The following is a 24,919-nucleotide window of genomic DNA, read 5'->3' on the forward strand; positions in this document are numbered from 1 at the left end:
TCATGTCATTGTTGACATTTGGGTTGGTGAGGCATATCTGCCATGCTTCAAAATATCTTTCTAAAAAGTGAAAAAATACAGTGCTGTAAGCATGTGAACTCCTACATCTCCTCCATCAGTTCATTTTAAGGTAGATAGTGTGGATCATAAAGTTAAGATTAGCTAATGGAAAATGAGCTGTGTCTCAGGATGTAAATTAAAGCTGTGTTTTAGTCCCTGTTATGCTCTAGAGTAATTGCCAGGATACATAGCATTTTCAGTAGCATAGGTATAATCAATCTAAAATTAACCTGAAATTTTCTTCTTAGGCCATGGTATCCAACACGCTAGCCACGTGTGGCTCTTTGGCCAGTTGAGTGTAGCTAATCAGCTTGAACAACAAATATATTTTCAAAATAATGGGGCTAGTTCAGGATAGTGGCTGCTGTTTCAGAACTAGTTCGACATGACAGTAATCTAAGATTTGATTAAGACATTAAATAAGATATTCCATTCATTACCACGTGGCTGTTCTTTCTTTCTGTTCCGTGCCTCTATAACAGGTAGACTAACTGAACTAACCATCCCAATCCTTTCATATGTCCCACATCATTATTGCGCCAGACACCATGAACTGGTCATTAAAATTGAGGACTGGAAATCAAGAGACCATGGTTCCATTTCCTATTCTTTGAAATGGTAGTAGGAATAAAGATGTGTAATCATTGAGCAATACAGGTCCTCTGAGTAAAGATGCTAAAAAAAAACAGAGCTCTTTGGTAGACAGTATGGTTTTATATAAACAAGGAATTATGTTGTTTAGTGTGATCATTGCTTAATTCCTTACACTTTACTCTGTTTGTATGATTCCAAAATAAAAAGAATATAATATTTAAATACCATAATCTAATAATTATAAAAAGCTATTTTTGCTGTTTTACTCATTTAAGAATTTAAAAGATGTTTTTAAAAATCCTCCACTTTATCCTTTAAATATCAAGGAGACTGAAGGGAAAGCAACAAGTTAAAACATTATCTTGTTTGGTCCTTTGAATTAACAGAAATGAGCAAATAATTCCTTCAGGGTTCAGAGTTATTCCTGATTTCTTCCTCCTAACTCCATTTATTAAACTGAAGAACAGCACACAATACATCAAAAACTGTCACTTTAAAAAAAAACGATTCATTACTTGAATGATTTACATAATGTACCACTGATTGCTTTTACTGATGTGATTTCCCTGTTTGCATGTCATATCACTTTGTAGTAATCAGCTACAGTGAAGTTATAAAAAAGTCAAACCTTATGGGAAAAAGAGCTGACATTCTGATGGAATATGCTGATTTTAGAAATAAGGCTGTGTCAGTCTGTTTGCACTTTACTCATATATTTCTTCTTGGTTTTACTTTTTGTTAAGCTATGGTTATGACTTCTTCCCACCAACAAGCTGCAGAAGTGTACACAAAGAATTAAAGTGGCCAATAGTGCCTCTGAGAGCATGTTGGGACTGCTTCTCAGACTTTGTTACTGTGTTTGAGAGGTAAACAAGCGCAATTCTGTAGGTGCTCCAAAGAGAAGCCCAGCATAGGTAATATGGTATTGTTATGCTCTGTCAGCAGTACAGGCTACTCACAGACAGTGTATAATTGGAGGCTTAGGGTATGAGAAAATCCTCTCCCCCTCCATATTTAGATGCAGAAAACACTGTGGAAATTAATCCTGTAATGCACCTGGACTCAATAAAAATAATACAGTTCACTACTGAAAAATTAAAAAGCATCATGCCCTGCACAAATTTGCTGGAGTTGGTACCAAAGGATTTGCAAGAACATGACGAAAGCTTGCAAGTTATCCAGGGGTGAAAGTAACTTAAAATTTCTTACAGGTACTCTCCTATTAGAACCTGGGTCTCTTCCAGCTCTTTAACTAGCTCCCTGCTGGCTCTTGCCAGGGCAGCACAGCAGTGCTCACTCGCTTTCTTTCACCTCTGAGGTTATCATAGGATCGTATAAATGTCTGGGGCAAAATCATGGCCCAATTAAAGTCAATGGGATTTTTACTGTTGATCTCAGTGTGGTCATGGTTTCATGCCAGCAGACCGACACTGGTAATGCATTAGTCTGCTGTCTTGACCAGTCCATGTATACAGATAAGGGTAACAGTGTGGGTTTCTTCATAGACGGCAGTTTCCATCTAATTGTTAGGAAGGATGCTAGAAAAAGCATGGTTTGGTAAAACTTGCTGTGATCTTATTTGCATTTTCATATAAGACCAGAAGAGAGAGATGGCGTTATGAATGGTTATGGGGTTGGGGAAAAAAAAAAGTAGAAAGTAGAGAGGAAGGAGTGACCTATTGCTAAAGCTTAGCTCTGGAAATTAAAAGTTCTGGCTTCTATTCTTGGTTTTATTTGCACTACTTAATCTCTCTATGCTTCACTTTTCCCATCTGTAAAAATAAGTCAAACACTGGATTTTATGGGAGTATTGTATTTTTATTCATTACAATGTACATTTCATTGTTATTTTAAAGCCTTTTGAGATTTAAGAGGAGGTATAATAGAGGCAAAGTGTTATCATTTATACTATTATAATATTGAGACCAAAGATTTAGGTTTAGAGAGAATTTAAAGAGACATAAGATGGAAGTATAATTTTAATAAAAATGTGTAATGAAGCAAATCATATTAATGTTTCAGTTGCCACAGGAAGCTTTGACGTTGTTAATACCTTTAAATATTATTTCTTGAGAAAGTAAGCCAGGCATGTGATTAATGTAAAAAATTAAGAAATCTCAGTGTAAACTTAGTGTTAATTCATGATCACTGCAATCCACCATTTTATGTTCCTTTTTGAGACTTCAGAGTGTTTGCCATCCAGAAACAAGTTGCCACATAAGACAGAGATTAGTTTAACTGGTGTGGTAACTGGTAGCAGTTGTACTCTTTGGAAATGTCTGCAGTAACATACACAAAGTGACATTCTATTTGGTGACTCTGACAAGTGATTTAGCCAAATGTTAACCTTTGTCATAATCTGGCTAAATAGTACCAGAGAGATAGCCGTGTTAGTCTATATTCTAGCAAAACAAAAAGGCAGTCCAGTAGCACTTTAAATACTAACAAAATAATTTATTCGGTGGTGAGCTTTCGTGGGACAGACCCACTTCTTCAGACCATAGTCTGTCCCACAAAAGTTCACCGCCCAATAAATTATTTTGTTAGTCTTTAAAGCGATACTGGGCTGCCTTTTTGTTTTGGTAATCTGACAGAGTTTAACACAGGGAACGCATTCATTGCATTAGATCTTGTATGTCATTTAAGGGAAAGGTTATTAGCTGGCATAACTTTTTCAGAGATGTCTACTATGGAATAATGCATTTGGGTTTCATCAGACAAGAAGTGAGACTTGTACGTGTTTTATTTCTGGAGGGTGGTGGGGAAGGTTGAGAGGAGTCAGCAGCTCAGAAACCCATCAGCTCATAAAAACAGAGTGAATCATTAGGAATACCAGACAGTGGAAAGGAGTACTGTTCTTATGATGACAGCTTAAGTGTTTAGAATAGGCATATAATAAATCAAAACAAGTTATAGACTGTTTCAGGCTACAGGCTAAACTTTTTTAACCTAGCTTTTTAAAACATAAATTCTACAGTTTTGACTACAATATATTTTACAATTTGTGGAAAAGGACAAAACATGAATCAATTTAAATTGTCACCAGAAAGGTTTGTACCTAAAGAATTTAACACAATTCTTTTAGGGTCTAATAAAAATAATATTGAAGATAACAAAATAAAAAAAAAACCATCCTGTAGCACCTTCAAGACTAACTGTTGAAGATAATGGAAGTCTTTCCATTAATTTCTTTGAGCTTTGGATGAGATACTTAAACTGTGATCCAGAAGACCACTTACGCACCTACTTTAACCAAACAAAGCTAATAGACTAACACGGCTTCTTCTCTGTTGTTAGTACACCTACTTTAAGTATGCACTTAAACGTTTTGCTGAATCAGGACCTCCTCCTTCAAGGGGTGGTCACTCTGTGGAATACAGATGTGAGTACAGTTGGATACAAACATAAATGGGCCTAGTACAATATTTTGCAAATGTGTTTCTCATACAGCTGAGCAATAATTGACGCTGAGATGTTCGCCCATTATCTTTTTTTTTTTCTTATAAACTAATCTACTGTACTGTTTGGGGAAAATAACCATAAGTGGTATAAAGCTACCAGACCAACTTTAAATTTGAACAGTTAGCCCCTGAAAATATTTTGTAGAATTTTACAATTCATCTGTCTCTAGATCCATGGCTGCACAGCTGAACATCTGATGTGTTCATCTGGTTTTTGCAGTGTTACCTTATCTTTTGCCTCCAGCTTCACTTGTGTTTTCAAAATCTTAAATATGTTGTTTGAGCACACTCTGCAGTACACTGTGTAGAAGTACTATTAACTGTATATTGTAACTGTTGAAATTGCTGTTTGTTGGGATCCAGATTTTATTGCAAATTAACCAAGGGCACATCATTTTTAAGCGGAACTCCCCTCTGAGCTCAGTGAAGTGTTCTGCTTTAAAATGGATAGCATGGCACATACCAAGGTCTACTGTAAGGAGCACTGGGATAAATTATTTTCAGAGTTTTATCTTTTTAAAGAACATTGGAGGCAAGTTGGGGAACTGCTGCCCCCTCTTTTGTGCAAAGGGTGTAGTATTGTTTGTCTGCTTGACAATTTGATAATCTGCAATGGGTCTCTCTGGTATTGAATGTGAGCTAACAAGCTGCCTCTACACAGCAAATAACTGGTAAGCAACTATTTTCTATAATACTAGAAAATACGTGACGATGGCTATTATTTTTGGCTTCATAATGATTATTCTTCCCAGAGGCACTATATTAGTAGGAGTATGCCAAGGAACAATAAAACTACAAGACTCTCAGTTATGTAAAGTCAAGATAATAACAGTTTGAGTACAGTAATTATAAAATCAGTTACCACAACTATTAATTAAAGAAGTGCATTAACCTCTAAGAGAGTATATTTTAAGAGTTATTTTAAATTTAGTAATGCAGCACAAACTGCAATTTTAAACCATTGCACCATCAGCATCGCACTCACCCAATTAGCCACGGTTCTGCATGCATTTCTCAGTCGGTTTCAACAGATATGCCTGTGTGGGTAAACTAAGTTTTACTTTTATATGTCAACAGGACTTTTTTATGCTTGGCTCTTCTCTATTTTTCTTTCCATTTCTTTTTGTTGTAATAAGCATAGTAAAATATGATTCAATAGCTACGTTAACTTTATCATATTCCCTTAGTTTGATTTTAAAAAAAAAAGTGTGTTCTTGTATGGAGCCATATAGGTCTGATTTATCGCTGCTTTTACCTTGTTTTATTGGTTCATTAGTTCCATTAATCCTGAAAGTTGCCACCATGATGATCTCCAAGACCCTTCTTGCATAGTTTATATATTGGTAGATTGTCAAACATGCAATAGATGTAAAATACATCCCTGTAAAATATGGCCACAGTCTAATAAATCAACAAGAATTGATTGATGTAGTGGGATTAATGCTAAATGCTATAATAATTTCAGCTAAAATTGTAACATATTCCCTTCATTTGTTTGAATGAGATTTCCTTTTTAGTTTGACTTCAGAATATTTGTTAGAAATGTCTTTGCAATCATCATATACCTGCCAACATGCTAAAAAAGTCACATTAGTGTGAATAATGTGAATACAATCCCTCAGCTCATCGTGCTCTGTATTGTGCGCTGTGTAGATTATGTATGGAAGCCAAATCATAGAACTGTAGTCAGCCCACTGTCACCCACGATGTCACCCAGTCTCTTGCTCTGGGTCTCCTACGTGATCCCCAGCTCTTAGACAATCTTGATGAGAGTTCAGCTTCAGCCCAGGGTCCTTCGTGAGTCCAGTAATTTCTTGTCCCTGGTGGCACTCGCGGACACACCCCAGGTCAGTGTCTGGGAGCAGCCCTCCAGGTCCCCTCACCTGTGTCAGACCCATAGGGCTTGGGTTTCTGAGCTCAAGCCTTTCCCTACTACTAACAGTCACCTCATCTTCCTGTTTCTTGTCTGGCTCTTTATGAAAACCAGCTGTTTTCTATCAGGCCCCATTGTGATCCTATTAATGAGGCAGAGTTGGGATGTAGAAGTTCTTTTTTAAAGCATCTGGTGCACCCTGTCTCACGTCTCGAAAAAAATGAAGTCAGTTTTCAAAATCTGAAAATCCTTTGTGAAACTGAGCTTTGATCTTTTCCACAGCTCTAGTTTGTGCTATTGAAGCCACACACACACATGAGAATGACTCAGCTGTTGCCAAATTATGGTAAGAAATACCATTGACAGTGCTCCACAAAAAAAAAAAAAATCTTCTTCAGCCTGTTTTGTCTCACTTAGTAGTATGTTATGGTAGAGGACATGCAGATGTTCACCACTTAATTGGCAATATATGTGACCTTATATCCTTCTGTAGATGTGTTATGGTAAAATGGAAAATCAAATGTGACGCTAATTTGTTGTGAATTGGAGAATATTATGAACATAAAAATATTAACATAAAAATAAGCAACCAACTGAGCATAAGTTTGTTTTAGGATTTAGTGTAAATTGCATCTGGATAATGTCATGTTTTTTAGATCTCGGTTTTACTTGGTGATCCAAGAATTATATTCTGTCCAACAGTAGAATATGATATTGCCTAATTTAATAATTTGTAATTATCTTCATCTCTTAATGTATTGTTAAACTTCTAGTTCAAATACTTTTAGACTAGGTGGGGCATCCTAAGTTTTGGATTACAGAAGTCCCCTTGCTTCACTTTTTCTCTCACTATGTAATGTCTCCTTGGAATCGTGCACTCACTAACATTTCAACATCACATGGAGTTTCAAATTCTTCAATATATAGACCCTTCCTCATTCTACTCCTTTTGTCTCTTATCTCATCATCTGCCCCCACCCCTCATCCTCTGCTCTGCTGATAATGCCAGCCTTTGCATCCCATTTTTCTGCTTCTTCTGCAACTACATCCACACTTTCTTCTGCATCAGTCTGTATACATGGAGCTTCCTGCCTGTGCTGGTCAGCAAAGCCATGGTCCTTGCCCTAAACAGATTCATCCACAATACCGGCAAGAAATCAGGCAACTGAAACCTCTCTTTATTGCTAAAAATCTTCCTTGCCCATTATGCTGCCTACTAGCTAGCTGAGTCACCAGCTACTGCTTAGAGGGGCTTGTACATACACAGTTTTTTAAATACTGGTCTTTTATAAAGCATTTTTATTATTTTAATATTTGTTTATGGTAACGCCAAAAGGTCTTTTGTAACTCTATGCTAGAGACTCGAAAACAAAGTAACAGATATAGTCACTGTGCTTACAGTTGAACTACTCAGTTGAACAGAGCTTACAGTTGAAGAACTCATTGCTACAATTAGGTTTGCATTGAATCCATATAGAACTTACTATAATCAATGGGACCCTGCAGAGGAGAAGCTGGTATACCATCAGGACCCATATTTCTCTTCAGTAGAGGTTTGGACTTATTTCAGGCGTGGTAGCAGACAATACAGCATTACTCAAGATAGTTAACTCATAATGTGACTGTGAAGGGTTATAAAGAAATCTCACTAAACTGGGCAATAGAATGAAACAGCAGAAATGTAGCACTTTAAAGACTAACAGAATGATTTATTCGATGATGAGCTTTCATGGGACAGACCCACTTCAGATATAATTCAGTGTTGGTAAGTCCAAAGAAATGCACACTGGAAAATAATCCCAGCTATACATACAAAATAAAGTAGTCTAAATTAGCTGTTACCACAAGAAAAAGATGTTGGAGTCCTCGCCACCGGTTCTCTGAAAATAACAACTCAGTGTGCGGCGACAGTCAACAAGCTAACAGTGTTAGAAATGATTAGGAAAGAGAGGGCTAATAAAACAACAAATATCATGCCACTGTATAAATCCATGGTATGCCCATACCTTAAATATGATGTGCAGTTCTGGTTTCCCCATCTCAAAAAACATGTATTAGAATTGAAAAATGAGCAGTAAAGGGCACCATAAATGACTAGGGGTACAGAACAGTTTCCTTAAAAGGAGAAATTAAAAGGCAAGGACTGTTCAAGCTTGGAAAGAAGACAACTAAGGGAGGATATGATGGAGATCTACAATATCATGAATGGTTGAAGCAAGTAAATAGGAAAGTTTATTTACTTCTTCACACACCAAAAGCTCAAGATCATGACGAAATTAAGAAGCAGAAAGTTTAAAACAAGCAGAAGGAAGTGCTTCTGTCAAGCTGTGGAACTCCCTTTGGTAGGGGATATTATGAAGGCCAAAAGTAAAACTGGTTTAAACAAAAGAAAAAGTTTGTGTAGGTCAGTGGCTATTAACCAAGATGGTGAGGACACAAGCACGCATTCTGGGTGTCTGCAAACCTCCAGTTGCCAGAAGTTGGGACTAAACAAGGGAGGGTTGATTTGAAATTACCATTTTGTTTTTCCTTTCTGAAGCATCTGGCCTTTGCTGCTGTCAGAGACAAGATACTGGAGGAGATGGACAATGGATCAGACCTAGCATGGCTGTTCTTACATTCTTAAGTTCACATGGTTAAATCTCTGTAGTTCAAGGCAGTGTACCATTTAAGAAGTGCTGGCATCCTGTCTGGCCAAAACAAATGCTATCTGGGAAAAGTTCTTTGTAGACATAGATTTCTGAGATTAGGATTATCCACTTACAAGCTCCAGGTCCCAGATGCAGGTGACTCATTACAGTACTGCTCATAGAATGACAGTTGGCTGCCTTTACATTTCTGTAAAGGTCAAGTGATTGTTGTGTTTTTAAAGGCAGGTCCTTCTGTGGAAAAAAAGGTGGATCAGAACTGAGGTAGAAGATGTATCATTGATATGTGACATGTGTTTTAGTTCCTTAGAAATACACTAAGATCAATATATTGTAAAGCCAGTAACTTAACACTTCTGGCTGTGATACTAGAAAAGGAAGTGGAATCTTGGAATAAATACCCGTGTCTCTGATCAAGATGTCTGAGTGTCCTTGTATTGGTTATTTAGTCTGGCGGTCTGTTATGTTGCTGCTTTCCACTTTAGTTCTCATCTCATGTTTTGTTTTCTTTTTGTCTGTTTATCCTTTCTTTAGCTCGTAAGCAGGAGATTATCAAGGTTACGGAGCAGCTGATTGAAGCTATAAACAATGGGGACTTTGAAGCTTACACGTAAGTTGACTCAGTTTGCAAGAGCCAAGACGAGATAAAAATGTTAATGCTTGTAGGCCTTAAGGAAACACAGAACCTGCCTGTTTCTGCTGTATTGCATAAGTAGCATGCTGGTGTAACAGCCGATTTCAGTAGAGTTATATGAGGATAAACATGGCATAATAATAATGAATCAGGGCCATTATCAGTAAATAAACACAGTGATCTCTTTCTTCAAGGCAAGAGCGAATGTTCATAATTTAAAGTCTAAGAATCATGAGCAAAATACACTGGAAAGCTATTCTGACAGAAATTTTTCAGTATGAGCAGAGGTTCACTAACTCCAGAATTCCATCTGTGGCACTGTAATATCACTTGGAATTACGGCTCATTTACAGAGAGAGCTAGTACACAGCAAGTCGGGGTATGAATCTGCAGCACACTCACCTGCCAATGAATGCCAGTTACATAATTCTCCTTGATGTATCCCCGGCCCCCCTCCCCTTCACCATTTCACATAAGAGTACATTGAAGTGCATTATGGAATTCCTAGTGTGTGATGGCAGGGTCCATGTGGCCAATTTTGTCTCCATGTAGACAAAGCCTGCCTTTTGTACGTTATTTCACTAATATCTAAGTGTCACGGTATAAGTGGAACGATCTTGTCCCCAAAATTGATGGAGACAGATAATTTCCCCTGCAGACTCACAAGACCACCTCATTCACTGCAACCCCACAAAAGTTGTAAGCTTCTTTCTCTCCACACTTCCTTAAAAAAAAGGCAAGACCCTAACGCTGTGACTACACTACAGAGTTTTATCTACAGAAAAGGCCTTCTGTTGACAAAACTAGGGAGCATCCACACTACAAATGCATAGTGTCTCAAATCTGTCGGCAGAACACCTTTTTCCCCAGCAGAGTTATGTCTTGAAAATTAGAGGCGTAGTGCCTCAGTAGACAGATTCTGTAGACAGAAAAATAGTGTAGACACTCCAGGAGGCCCTCCAGTTCACCTGGCAGCCCTGTTTGCAGAGCTTCCGGTTGGCTGTTCTGTCGACAGAAGGCTGGGCAGTCTGGCTGCTCTCTGTCAAGAGAGGGTGTTGACTGGGAAAGCCCCTATTAGGTGTGGACATGTTCTGTAGACAGACATTCTGCTGGCAAACCTCTGTCAACAGTAATTTCTGTAGACAGAACTTTGTAATGTGGACCCAGTTTAATTGTCTACTTTGGTCTTCTATTTGTCTCCAGATGCTTCCCATTGTGTGCTGCTCCAGTCTGTCTTCACAAATTTGGTTTAGGACCCGGGAAAACTTCTGTTGAAACTAATTTTTTAGGTATTCTATTTTAAAAATATCCTTTTAGCCAGTTGTAGTCTTTTTTTTTACTCCAACCCATTAAAATATATTTGGAACAAAAACAAATTATGTTTTGTTTAAAGTAAAGGTCTAGAACAAAAGGTTCTGTTTCAACTCATGAAGAGCAGAAGGTTCTAGAACAGTTGAAGTAGGGAAATAATATGCCTATGTGACAGTGGCAGATTGCAAATTATGTGCCCTTACGTGGGATGAGCACTGCATATCCCTTGACTCTTACAAAAACTGATACAAAAATTTGAAATAGGAACGTCCCCATGACTCCTCTGTTTTAAAGCATGGTGGAACTCAGGCCTGAAAAACATCTCTCCAAAATTAGATTAAAACATTGGTGTCAATGTTGGTTTTAGATGTAACAGACCCTGGGGCTAAACATAAAGAAGTCAATAGCAAATGTCCTAATTATTTCACTGAGATCAAGATTTCGCCTTTTATGCCTGTATGTGTTGTGTGTCATTCCAGTATGATATACTATGTAATTTATGTTCCTTCTTGGAATAACACATGGGAAAGCAATTGTTAATTACTGTGTTTATTGATGATAAAAATTGATTTCTGTGAGATAATATGCCTTTCAATTCAGTCATACTCTGCGGTAAACCAAACTGGATGCAGGATGAGGATCCTTTGTTCTGGGTTACCATGCAGAAATAGAATACCATCTCCTTTAAATCTCAGACTGAGAGGGCTGTGTTAATTGTTTGTTTTTAATTGTCAAAGCAGTGGACTTTATAGTTGCGAAAAGTATTCTTGTGGGGAAGGTTTCCAATTAGAAGTTTTCCATCCTACGTGGAAAACAAGACCTATAGGAATAAATCAGCATTTATGAACTTCACTGCACCTGCCTTAAGAGGAAAATCTGCAAAGGAAAAACAAGCATGGCTGGAATAGGTGGCTCTTTTTGAGTAGCATACCCCCGGGTGCTCTACTTTCAATTCAAACACCTTTGATTAGAGATTTTCATCAACAGTGTCCATTCAGCCCATGCATGCACTGCTGATATCTTCATGCCCAGCAGTGAGTACAGGTGACCCGCCCTGACTTCCTTTTCAGTCATCTCAGTTTGAGATGGAGTTTAGCTCTTCTGAATTATGCATGTCTCTACTGTTTGATGAGCTCATTCTGCCTAGTTTAGTTAGCGAGTAGTAGTATTTAGTTACTGCTTATTGAGAGATTATCTCATTTCCTCTAGGGGAATCTGCCTTGTGAAGGGCATGCCCAGCTGGCCAGAGTTTAAACATTGCCTCGTGTACATGGGTGCTCTGAGTGTCTTTTGCTCCCTGGGGGAGTCCACATCCCACAAAGGTGTAACTTTGTTTAGCCCTCAAATCCAAGGCCTGCAAGAACTGGGAAATTGGGCTGCAGCAGTTAATAATATTCCCTTCACTCCACTTTGGAACCAGGTCAGGAGAACCTCTCGCCCCGTATGTCAGTCCCTGGAAGTCTCTTATGCTCCTTCAGCCTCAGCACAACTCCCTCCTAGAAAGGGGACAGCTTGACTCCTCTTCTGTTTATCCCAAGAGGAGTTCTCGTCCTCCTTTTAAGGAACCCACTTCAAAGAAACCTGACTCTTTGACTAGGTAAATGGCATCAGAGACTTAACCCTTAATGCTTGGAAGTGTTAAGGTGTAAAGGGCTCATCCAGTACTGGTGAGGAGGGAAAGTTCCACAGCTCTAGGAGTAAACACAGCACTGAGACGACTCCAAAGCCATCTAGGAGAGATGGTCAGGGCAAACACAGATTGATATCATCAGCTTAAAACCTCTCTTTGTACTCTTATCAAGCTCTTTGGTACTGTCTTAAATCAACAACGTCCATGAAGCAATCAAACCTGTGGATACCACTCTTCAGAGAGCATACCACTGCAGTTATGCCACAGCTCCACTCAGTGTTGTAAACATCCTCAGTACTGCAAGTCTTAGGTACCCAAAGGACTTAACAGTGACTACTAACCAGAATTTCCATTGCTGGCAGTTATTGAACATTTTTTGGTGTCAGGAACATCTTGGTTTGTGGTCCTTTACACATCCCTGCTGTCATCACTTTTCTTTTCAGTCAGTGCTCCTCATTGCATACCCACATATAAACTCTCTTCCTCTAAGAGGCAAGGAAGATATCTGGGGATCTGTTTGGAGAAACTGTGGATGCCACCCCCTCCATCTAATGGTCGTCTAGGCCCATATTGGCATCTCTAGACAGGTTATCACTTACAGTTCTCCTGGGCTAGGACCCTTTCCTATCAGGATGATAGAGAAACTCAAGATTCTTCTCCCTATCAAGAGGCAAAAGTGTTGGAGGGCCAAGAGACTTCATCAAATGTGACAGAAATCCGTCCACCTCTATCTACAGCTGATGATTTTTTGGCAGCTTCAGTGCCTAATTAAATAGGAGGCAGGCTCCCTTACGTATACCTCTTGAGGAGGTCAAAGCTGTTGTATATTCTTCACTCTGCAACATCAATCAGAGTTGCCCTTCCTATCAACAAGGCTCTGCTGGAACCTGCAAAAATTAGTTCACAAACCCTTGCTACACTAACACCCATGTGAAAGAGTCATTAAGAAGCATTATGTTTACACTAATGACTCTGAGTTCCTGTTTTCTCACATTCCACCTGACTCTCTGGACCGCTACTCAGAGGCTCCCTGGGGCAGCCCTTCAGACTACTGCTTGGGTGTTCCCCAGAACTAGCCACAGTGGCCACAGTCCCCAGAGCCTGCTTCATGAGGCTGCCTGAGCAGTGGCTGGTACACCTGGCTCTGGTGTGATCCTCAGGAGTGCTGCTTGAGCAGTCCATGGGATCAGCCACAGCAGCTGCCATTCAGGTTGTCCCCAGAACCTGCTGCCTAGGTCTCCTGTGCATTGGGCTGTGTAGCCATAGAACACCTGAGAGCAGCTTGCCTCATGAACCGGTAAAGAAGGAATGGAGGTGATGGAAAGTCATAGGATCCATTACTACTGCAACCTCTGTGAAAGAATCACAGTCTTCCCTAGGTTGCTCTTTTACTTGCTCTCGTTTTTCCTCTGCTTTGGAGTTTTTCTGAGACCTAGCAGTGGCAAAGAAACTGAGGCCAGTTAGCAGTGCATGCAAGGGCAAAACACACAGCTAATGATAATCTCTAATGAAAGGCACAGACTGAAGTTGAGCACTTTATATCTTGAAGAACTACAGCTACTGTGTATGCTGCAACTGCTCTTTCTAGTTCTGGACCTCTAGATTCTAGGTGGTAGACTGCATTTCTTCAAGCTTTCTTTTTCCCATGACTGTGTATAGGTCTCACGCAAAACTATTCCTGTCTCTCTGACTTCTGAAGTTTTTACTCAGACATCCTCATGTATTGTCTCTCCTTCCTTCACTGGTAAAAATATTCCCGTTTTCCCTCAACTCTGTCAAAAGTATTTAAAGTCTGTTTTCCCTCATTCTGTGAAATATACATATTAGAGATGAGAAATCCCAATATTGAGGATTTCTTTGGTCTCAAAGACATCACAAAGAAAATAATCCTGGGCTGCATTTGAAACCAGCTCTACATTTGTCATCATTGTTTAATTTTTCTCTTCCACAGGAAAATTTGTGATCCAGGTCTTACATCTTTTGAACCTGAAGCTTTGGGAAATCTGGTGGAAGGGATGGACTTCCACAGGTTCTACTTTGAAAATGGTACGTTTTCCTATCTGAACATCTTCAAAATATTTCCAAGCATGCTTCTCAAATCCAACTGGTTTTTTTGTACTTAAGATATTTTTGCAATTTTGAGTTACGTATGAAATACCTTTTTTTTTTTTTCGTGTTTCTGCTAAACTTGCTCAGAAACCAGAGAGAACTTTGGATTCTGGAAAGAGCTGTCAAGTTCAAGTAGTTACTTTTTGTGGGTTGAGGAGTAAGCAGAGGAGTGGAGGGGCAACTAAAAGGTGTAAATACGATTGAAAGGTGATTCCCATTCTTCGTTAGTCAGAGCCAGAGGGACTAAGTAGCACAGCACTGGGCACATTTGAAGAGATGGCAGTGATGAACAACAGACTTGTGAGCATTACCTGACTGTTGATCATTCAGTGGTTTGAGCATTGGTCTGCTAAACCCTGGGTTGTGAATTCAGTCCTTGAGGGAGGCATTTAAGGATCAGGGGCAAATAGACTTAAAAACAAAATCTGTTAGGGATGGTGGTAGGTCCTGCTGTGAGTTCAGGGGACTGGACTCAATGACCTCTTGAGGTCCTTTCCAGTTCTATGAGATAGATATATCTCCATATAGCAGCAGCAGTAGGTATTACACTGGGGCTACGTCTACACGTGCCCCTCCCCTTCCCTTCTTTTGGAAGGGGCATGTAAATGAAGCAGGTCAAAAATGCTAATGACGCACTGATGTGAATATTCAGTAACATATTTGCATAATGACAACCACCCAGAGTGTCAAAAGTGCTGCTTTCGAATTGCAAACTAGCCATGTAGACGGGTTTCCTTTGAAAGGAAACCCCAATTTTGAAAGCACCCTAATTCCCCACACAGCTAGTTTGCAATTCGAAAGCAGCACTTTTGATGCTCAGGGTTGCTGCCATTATGCAAATGAAGCGCTGACTATTCATATCAGTGCCTTATTAACATTTTCAACCCACTTCATTTACCTGCCCCTTCCAAAAGGGAGGGGCAACTGTAGACGTAGCCTAAGTCTAAGGAAAAACTATAGTCACTATGCTAATACAAGCTGAGGCCCTGGCCTTTTTTAGTGGTGGTCATAGCACGTCAGATAGTAGATTTAATACAACTATGTCAGCTTCAGAAAATAAAAGCTGCATCTCGGTGAATAAAATACACTGCTTATTTGTTCATACCATAAACTATCATGTACTATACATGATGCAGCTTCAGAACAGCTTTGAAATTCAGAAACTAAATTAATTAATTGTACTGATTTTCTTACCCAGCAATTTCTGAGTCAGAAATGTCAGAGTACAAGAATAGCTCCAGGGACTCCTGATCGCTAATCTCAGCTCTGAAATGGGCTCCCGTTGTGAACACATAACTGAATTTCATTGCCTCAGTTTCTTCATCTGTACACCTATTAGAAAAATGTAATATATCTCACAAGTGATGTGAGAACTGAAGAATATGACATGGGGTGGATGGTAAAATGAAAATGACTAAATGCAAAACATTGTTATCCTACTAACTCAGGTGGCAGATATTAGATGAGCCTCTAAAAGTGTCAGAGTTTGCAGTGTTTGTGGTTATTTATTACATTTCTTGAGTAAGGATTTGGGTTATTTTCTCAGTATTGCTATCTAACTTGCTCTGAAATGAGAACTACAGGCATTTAGCATTTTCTTCTTAGTGCTAAGGTCTACAACAGTGGTGAGTAACCTTTTTGGGTTCGGGGGGGGGGGGCACTGACCCACTGAAAAATTAATGGGAGGGCACATGCAACTAAGAAGCTAAATAAATAAAACCCCTCATCAATGAAGCAAAAAAAAGACAGCTTACCTCACTACCTCAAGCACCACCCCAGAGCACAGGGAGACTGAAACTAGTAGATTTTGTGGTTCCTCCTAGGCTCTTGCAAGGAGCCAAAAATGAAGGTTTCAGTACATGGGAGGAGAGTAGCCAGAGAGCAGGCTGAGGTGGGGATGTAGAGTTCAGACAGGAGGTGGGGTACAAGAGTGAGCTTGAGGTGGAGGGTCTGGTGGGAAGCAGGAGTGGACTAGGGATTGGGGGTCTGTGTGGGAGGTAGGGTGCAGGAGTGGGCAGAAGTCAGTGGGTTTTGAAGGGGGTGCAGGAATTGGCTGGGAGTTTAGAAGGGGAGATGCAGGAGCGGGCTGGAGGTGGAAGGGGGTGCACAAGCAGGCTGGGGTTGTGGAGTGTGGAATGGGGGTGCAGGAGTGCGTTGAGGGCAAGGGGTCTGGAAGGTGGGCTGTAGGAACAGGAATGGGCCTAGGGTGAGTCAAAGGGTTCGGGAGAGATTTGTGGGTGCAGGAACTGGAAAGGAGAGACAGGAGATAGAGGTGTGGATGCCTGCCTGGCACAGCCGGGAGTGTGGGGGCACTCCATGAGGCTCTGCATGGAGCAGGGAACTGTCCACTCCTGGCACCACCCCTGTTGGCTGCAGTTTGGCCAGTGAGAATGAAGGGGGGCAGTGTCTGCACAGAACACTTCCCTGTAACACAGGAGTATCTTTCCCTCTGCAAGGCAGAGCCTGCAGGCTGGATCCAGCCATGGATGGACTGGATTGGGCCCACGAGGCTCAGGGGCATTCCCCCTCGCAGCAGCATGAGCTCTCTGGCTCTGGTACTCAGACCACAGTGCCTCCTGCAAAGCGAGAAGGCCAACGCTGGCTTTTGTCCAGAGGGGACAACCCAGAGCCTGACCGGGCAGATCCAGCCAAATTATGGGCCACAGGTTCCCCACCCCTGGTCTGCAGGCCCTTTACAATGTGTACTTCAGCCTGTTTGCAGCTTTGGGGCACAACCAGACCTGTCAGTCCCTGATGACAGTGGAATGTCCTACTTCCTGAAGTTGCCTTCTGTTCTCTACCCACTACTGCTCTGTGTTCAGTGGCTCAGCTGGGCAAGCTTGGCAGTGGGGCTTTTTTTCCTGACTTGATTTCAAGTTTATAGGCTAACTGTGCGGTTCAGTAGTGTGTGTATCAGACTCCAAGCTGTCACCCATAGCTGTGTTTGATTCTGGGGAAGCGTGTCCTGTCAGCTCCATGCTTCTCAGACATAATTTTTCCACTAGGAGTCAACCCCCTGTTACAAAGTGGATGCTGTTATCCAGGGGTGGGGACCAATTGTTGCGTTGAGGGTACCTGACCCACAGGAAAGTCAGTCAGGGGCACACAAGAGTGAGAAGTAAAAGAAAAAAGAAAACCCACAACCCTTCTTATGTGACTCCCAAACTAAGACACCTCACTACTCTCGTGCTCCAGCCCATGGGGAGGGAGCACCAATGTTCAGGACTTCTCCCACGTTGGATAAACTCTTCTGAGGCCCAAGGCTAGTAGATTTGTGGGCCCCATAGGCTCTAGGGTGAGGCCAAAAATGAGGAGTTTGGTGTGCAGGAGAGGACTGTTGTGGAGCAGGATGGAGATGGGGGAGCAGGGTCTGGGCAGGGGAGTGCAGGGACAGTCTGAGCAGGAAGTAGGATGCAGAAGAGGGTAGGGGAGTAGAGTCCAGATGTGAGGGTGCAGGAGCGAGTTGGAGGTGGGTCTGCAAGGTAGGGGAGGAAGGTAGGGTGCAGCAGCAAGCTGAGGGTGGGGGTCTGGGCAAGAGGTAAGGTACAGGAGTGGAATGGGGGAGTCTGGGTGGGAGGGGTGCAGGAATAGGCTAGAGGTGCAGTTGTAGCGTCTGGGCAGGTGGTGTGGGATCTGGGTGGGAGGTTGGGTGCAGAAGGAGGCTGGGGGGATGGGGTTTAGGCAGGATGTGGGGTTCAGGGTGGGGCAGGGTCTGGCAGGAGGAGGGGCATGAAGAGGAAAATGAGTGCTTAAAAGGCACGCACAGCTCTGCCCCCCTGCTCCCAGGCACTGCCCCCCCATTCCCATTGGCTGCAGTCCCAGCCAATGGGAGCAGTATTGGAAAAGCCATGAGGTGAGCAGTTCCCAAGGTTCCTGTTTTCCCAGCTGGGTTGAGGGAGAACCACAGCACACAGAGACGTTTCTTCCCCTAACCATGCAGAACCCTGCAATGCTTGGGGCTCTCCCACCCTTCCCCCACATCCTGTGAGGGTGGAGCATCAGCCCCAGCTCCCTGCTGCAGAGGGGTGAGTGCTGAGTCTCATGGGCCCAGATCCAGCCTGTGAGCCTTAGGTTCCCCACCCCTGCTTTAATCCAGAGAGTCTGCTCGAGAGCAAAGTAGAGCCCCGAAAACAAAACAGGGAGTTCACAAAACCACCCCCACGCAGATCCCAAATACCAGCCATTCTGTTTTCTAAAGTACAGAGAAGTACAGTCATGTAATTACTGCATTTGTTAGCACTTGCACTGCTGTGCTAGAGCCACCAAACAATGCATCTAAAACAAACCAACATCATTTTGGATAATAATCATGTTGAAGTCTGTCCAAAGACTTTCCTGAGATCATTTCAACAGAGGTGGAACACCAGAAGTAAGAAATGCCAACTAAAAATTAAAAAGAAAAAAAAGGAACTTTATAGCTGGAAGGTTCAGAAATGGGAATAATGCAAATACATTACTATGAGGAGAGCTCAGGTAGTAATTAATTACCTCGTTTCTAACAGTAAACAACAAAGGGAACAAAAGCAAGGGAACAATATAATTACACATCCTCCTTTTCTGTCTCTATTATGCAGGAAACCTTGAGACTGATCAGGGTTGAAAAGCAGGCAGACACTTGGTTAGCTTACTTGGCCTATGAGTGTAGACCACTGTTGTTTCAGAATGCTTTTCAATTAGGAGAGAGGAGAACGTGCTTCATCTCTGTAACGCCACTCCCTTCCCACTTGTGGGATGCTATTTGTGCTAGTTTTGTTTGCTGATTGCTGAACAGTGTTTAGAATTTAGTGTCTGCTAATCATGATACATTTACACACCATTCTCAATAGTGAGAGACATGGCTAACTCTGTTGGTTTTCCCGTGGAAAAAAATAATTTTGTGTCTGTGTTTTTCCCCGTAGCTTTGTCCAAGAGTAATAAGCCAATCCACACCATTATCCTCAATCCACATGTTCATCTTGTGGGTGATGATGCTGCCTGTATTGCCTACATTCGGCTGACACAATACATGGATGGAAGTGGAATGCCAAAGACGATGCAGTCTGAGGAGACCCGGGTCTGGCACCGCCGTGATGGCAAATGGCAGAATGTTCATTTTCACTGTTCGGGGTCACCAACAGTTCCAATCAAGTAAGAAATCTGTGCAAACAGTATTAATTACATGGGTAATAATGGTCTGTTATGTAGGAAGTCAGGTTAGATGATCTAAAGGTTCCTTCTGGCCTTAAACACTACAAAGCTTTCATTCTCTTCAAAGTACCATTGCACTGTCATGTCTACAAAGTCAGTTTAATAATTCAATATGCTGCATACAGTATTAGTGACGATATTTGTAATTGTTGTGGTTTACAATCATGCCCATTTAAATTTAGAGCTTCAGTGTGCTAGGACCCACAGTAAGTTCACCTACAAGTACGTACACTTAGAAGTGTTTTAGTTTAGGCCTCCTATGCACTAAGGAAGATTGCCGCACTGTAACTCAGCTAATGTGGTTAGACTTCACTACTGTAGACGTGCTGTCCCTGTGCAAAGTCGAGCTTGCGCCAGTGCAAGCTTCTATAGTAAATCTCTGGATAGAGTGTCATGAGTGTTAGCAGAACTTTGGATTATGAAGCTTGTCTCCATTAAGGGGCTTATGATGTTGTAATTACTTCGGCAGAAGCTTCTTTAATATAGACCGGGCCTGAAACAAGACACAAAAGTAAGCATAAGAAACATAATCCAAGGGAACTACCAAGAAGTAGAGAGAGAAAACTGATAAGTAATATATAAATGATTAGAAGTAACTGGAAAATTTCAGTGAAAACAAAATTGTGATGAAAAGTGAAAATGTTAGCATTTTTTCTGTTTTCCAGCCAACCCTAATGCATACACAGGCTAACCATGAATACATGGCATCCTTAGAATCATAGAGGCTTCACCTCAGCATGCAGAGTACCGAATTCCTCAGGCTAGATCCTCGGTTGTGTAAATCAAGTATGTCCATGGATCCCATAGCTACACGGGTTGTACCAGCTGAGGTTTTGGCCCCTCATCTTTCCTCTTAACCCTCTGCTTTTTTGTTTCTTATTACGGTCAGTTACGCCACTGTTCTTCCCATGATCGAAGCTTGCAAAGGAAGTTTGCACTGGTACAACAGCATCGGTGTGCCAGTTCCTAATGTAGACAGACTATCCCTTTGCTACTTACTTTGTGATGATTCAAAATTAAGTTATGCTCTTGCAGCACATCTGCATTTGAGGATTGCAAACCAATGTACTTGCACCAGTATGAATTTCCTTGGTGGAGGTAGTTCCTCAAATTGAAAACTTGGATGATAAGGCCTCTGTATTACCTTAGGCTCCTCATTATGCCTCCAGGATGTCACTTAATCTTTTGATTCTTGCTCTACCACACCTTGAAAATCCATCCTTTTCATCCTCACAGCTAAAAAGTTCTTATGCACGTTTCTTTTGGTGATCTCCTGCCGTGACTACAACACTCTCCGCCTCCAATGCTCTCTGGCTGTGGCTACACTTGGCCAAAATTTTGAAATGGCCATGCTAATGGCCAAATCGGAGAATACTAATGAGGCGCTGAAATGAATATTCAGCGCCTTGGCATCATGCTGCCAGCCGCGGCACGTTTTGTTTGCGCACAGCTCAGCTATGTGGGGGGTCCTTTCCGAAAGGACTCTGCAAACATCAAAATACCCTTATGGGATATTATTAAATCATGCTTCTTCCACATAGCCTTGCAATGTCAATCTGTCAACCAATGAAATATTGTAACAGAACAAAATGGTGTTAAACTTGAAAAGGCAGGAAATGCACCTTTAGGGAAACCCATCACCAGTTCTTACAGTTGATTTATATGTTTGTGAAATAGGCTACGTCTACACTAGCCCAAATCTTCGAAATGCCCATTTCGAAGATTACTAGTTCAGCGCCTCATTAGTATGCCACTGGCTGCAGCTCTTCGAAATTGCTGCTTTTCGCTGCCACACGGCTTGTCCAGACAAGGGTCCTTTTTGACGGGGGTCCATAAGGGGATTTCGAAGTTGGTGGGGTACTTTTGAAAAGGACCCCCATCTAGATGAGCCGCGCGGCAGCAAAAAGTGGCAATTATGAAGAGCCGCAACCAGTGGCATGTTAATGAGGCACTGAATATCCATTTCAGCACCTCATTAGTAATCTTAGAAATGGCCATTTTGAAGATTTGGGCTTGTATAGGAATGGCCATCGTGTTTATTCTAAAATGTAAGCACATTGGTGCAGGGGCCTTGTCTTCATCTGTTTTGCACAGCTCCAAGCACACTGTCAGTGCTTAACAAAGTATGTTTAGTGTAACAGAAAATGAGAGATTTTGCTTGTTACAAGATACAGGATTTTCATTGAAAGGATATGTGTAACAGGTCTGTCTCTTCTCATTGTGGGAGCCACAAACATAAATGGCAACGTCCATAAAGGATTAATATCTAAGAATCAATATTTCATCCTTACATTCACTGAAAAACAAAAGTACATACAATGATGAGAGGAACTAGATTAGGGAAAACTTTAGTCATTTACATTTTAACTTTTCTGCTTGAATGTATTTTGTTAAGTACTGGAGGAGAACCGAGTAACTTTCCACATCATACATACATAGGCCACAAGGAAGCATAATGGTGTATCTAGTTTGACCACCTGCAACATACAGAATCATAGAATGATAGGACTGGAAGGGACCTTGAGAGGTCATCATGTCCAGCCCCCTGCCCTCATGGCAGGACCAAGTACAGTCTAGACCATCCCTGATAGACACTTATCTAACCTGTTCTTAAATATCTCCAGAGATGCAGATTCCACAACCTCCCTAGGCAGACTTGATACAGACTTGTGCCTAATACTTCCTTCAAGCAGTATATTGTGCAGTTTTGGGATAAAATGATCAATGTAGAGCACTGTATTTTAATGAAGTTCAGCTCTTTTAACTTACGCAACATGAATAACATATAGAAGTCACTTTCTACAAGCCTTCATGATTATAAGGTCTTTAGAATTCACCATCAGATCTCACAGAGAATATTGCAATGCAAAAATATCTCTGTTCTGGAGCCTCAGAAAACCAGAATGCCACACAGTTATATCCTTAGTATGTCTTTTTTGGATCTGGAATACTTGCACTCCCTCATATATAGAGCTGTCATTTGTAAGAATATGCTCCATTCAGTAACAAACTGTTGTAATACATAGTGACTCTTGCACTGGCTGAAGAAAAAGATTTCAGATACAATAAAATTAAAAAAGTGATCATAGCTATTATCTTCTGCCTTTGCAGACATGTTTCTCTAGTGTCCTATTAGCTTAGACGAGCACAGTAGCTTATTTGTCAAACCTGCTGTGATGAATGTACATAAATTTGAGGACAGAACTGAGCCTCTAGGCTGCTGTAGATGCACAAAGATTATCTTTGACAAAAATTCATTTGGCTGATAAAATGGCCACAAATTCAGATTATATTTTAACTGAGTTAAGAAATTTACAGAGAAGATTTGTTTTCTATCTGTTCCAGTTTGCATCTACTTAAGTGACACATTCGATGAGAGGAAATTGGTCTGTTAACTTTCTCTGTGTCCACCATTCTTAGGAATCTATTCTTTTAGCTTCCCTTTGCAGAACTTCTGAATACATACTCACACACAAAAGAGTAGTCTCCTGGTTTCAGCATGGAATTAGCTGCCCTGGGACTAGTTGAGTTTGAAACTGACTCCCAAGGCCAAATTCAGACACAGTAAGACCAACAGCCACTGCAGTCCTGGAGACAAGGTGTGTGTGTGGGAGGTAGTGCCATGCCCCAAAAGGGGTGAAGCCTCAGGCAGAATGACTAGGGCCAAGGACAGTCAGCCCTTAGCACCACCTAGAGCAGTGTTTCTTAAACTTATTGAGACCATGGAGCACCAACCAATAATATTTCTTATATGGAACAACTATGAGAATTGTCTTTAAAAAAAAAAAAAAAAGAAGAATAGCAACGTATACAGCAAAAACAAAATGAAGTAATTTAGTCAGATATCTTAGCAATGAAGTAGTAATGTTGTATCTGGTTTTAGTAACAGAAAATGTATACAGTAAACTCTTTCATATGCAGCATTCTATCACCCAGAACTCTCAAATAACCGTTTTAACAAGTCAATTTCAGTTACATTTTCCATAAGTAAAGTATAGTGAACGTAAATACGAATAAGTACAGGACATACAATATAAGTTTACCATGTACAATACTAGTGGTGTTGGTAAATAAAGTACTCTGCGTACATTTTTGTTTGTTTCTTAATATTTTCTGTATTATCCAGAATATTTCAATATCCGACAACCTCCCAGTCCCGGGGCTGCCAGATATGAAAGAATTTACTGTACCATCAGTGTATGATATCAAAAAAGTGTCAGATGCTCATGGAACACCAGTGTTCCATGGATCATAGTTTAAGAATCACTGGCCCACCCCCGGTCCTCAGAAGCTGCATGGAGTGACATTCCTGCAGCATTTCAGAGTGGCATGGAGCTCTTGGCCACTGCTGCAGTGGCCACAGCTGAGAACTGTGGGCACCTTTGAAATGCTGGGTCGCTATGCAGTTGTGTGCCCCCTCTCCCACCTCAGTCGGCAAGTCTGTTCACTAGATTCCCTCGTACCTACTGACCAGGTTAGAAGGTGATCTACATTGTTATAAGTTACATACTGATAAATCAGAAGGTTTAAGTAAGGATTTTATTTGATGACGGTGCAGCACCTAGCACAGTGGGATGGTATGCATAACTAGGGTTCTTAAACATTATAGTAATACAAATAATAAATGATACTATATTGAGTGGCCCTCATTCATATTTTTACACATTCCTGTTGGTTTCTTTTCCTCTTGCCCACGTTCAGCACTTCTGCATGCAAATGATATCAGCTCAGACTCCCTGAGATGCACAACATGACTCTGTCTACACTAGCACCCCCCCCCTTTTGAAAGGGGGATGCTAATAAGACTCATCAGGATATGTTAATGAAGTGCTGCAATGAACAGACAGCACCCCATTAGCATAATGGCAGCTGCGGAACTTCGAAAGTGTTGCTTTCAATCGCGCACAGCTCGCCTAAACCAGGTCCTTTTCGAAAGGACCCCTCAGATGTCAAAATCCCCTTATTCCTGTTTGGTTATAGGAAGAAGAGGATTTCAATGTTTGCAGGGTCCTTTTGAAAAGGATCCTGTGTAGACAAGCCACACGCGATTGAAAGTGACACTTTCAAAGTTCGTGGCTGCCATTGTGCTAATGAGGTGCTGCATACTCATTGCACGCAGCTCATATGGGACAATTTTCAAAGGTGGAGTGTAAGGTGGGGTTGCAAGTGGTATGATTGCATGTGACTCTGGCAGTCAGTATGAGTTTATGTAATATGCACACTGAGGATACCAGGAGGTGGTATAAAATGCAATACCCTTTGTATGAACTGACTGCTCAGCTCTGAGCTTAGTCCCGTCTATGGAATTAGGCAAGTCATAAATGCTTTCTTCCTGAGTTTCCTATTCTCTGAAGTAACGAACCTTCAGGCATGTAGTGAGAGTTAATTGTTTTTTGTAAATTGATTTGAAGA

The 24,919-nt window shown here is 41.2% G+C and overlaps 1 protein-coding gene across 8 annotated transcripts in view; it reads left to right on the plus strand.

The window, feature by feature from the left end:
- CAMK2D (calcium/calmodulin dependent protein kinase II delta) overlaps window positions 1–24,919 on the plus strand; it is a 263,464-nt gene that overhangs the window by 236,357 nt on the left and 2,188 nt on the right. For all 8 annotated transcript variants that reach the window (XM_074993405.1, XM_074993407.1, XM_074993410.1 and 5 more), the window contains 3 exons: window positions 9,171–9,246; window positions 14,163–14,257; window positions 19,219–19,447. In XM_074993405.1, coding sequence (XP_074849506.1) covers window positions 9,171–9,246; window positions 14,163–14,257; window positions 19,219–19,447 — 400 coding nt within the window. The remainder of the gene's footprint in view (window positions 1–9,170; window positions 9,247–14,162; window positions 14,258–19,218; window positions 19,448–24,919) is intronic.

Source organism: Carettochelys insculpta, chromosome 4 (genome assembly GCF_033958435.1).
Source record: "Carettochelys insculpta isolate YL-2023 chromosome 4, ASM3395843v1, whole genome shotgun sequence".
Taxonomy (NCBI): domain Eukaryota; kingdom Metazoa; phylum Chordata; order Testudines; family Carettochelyidae; genus Carettochelys; species Carettochelys insculpta.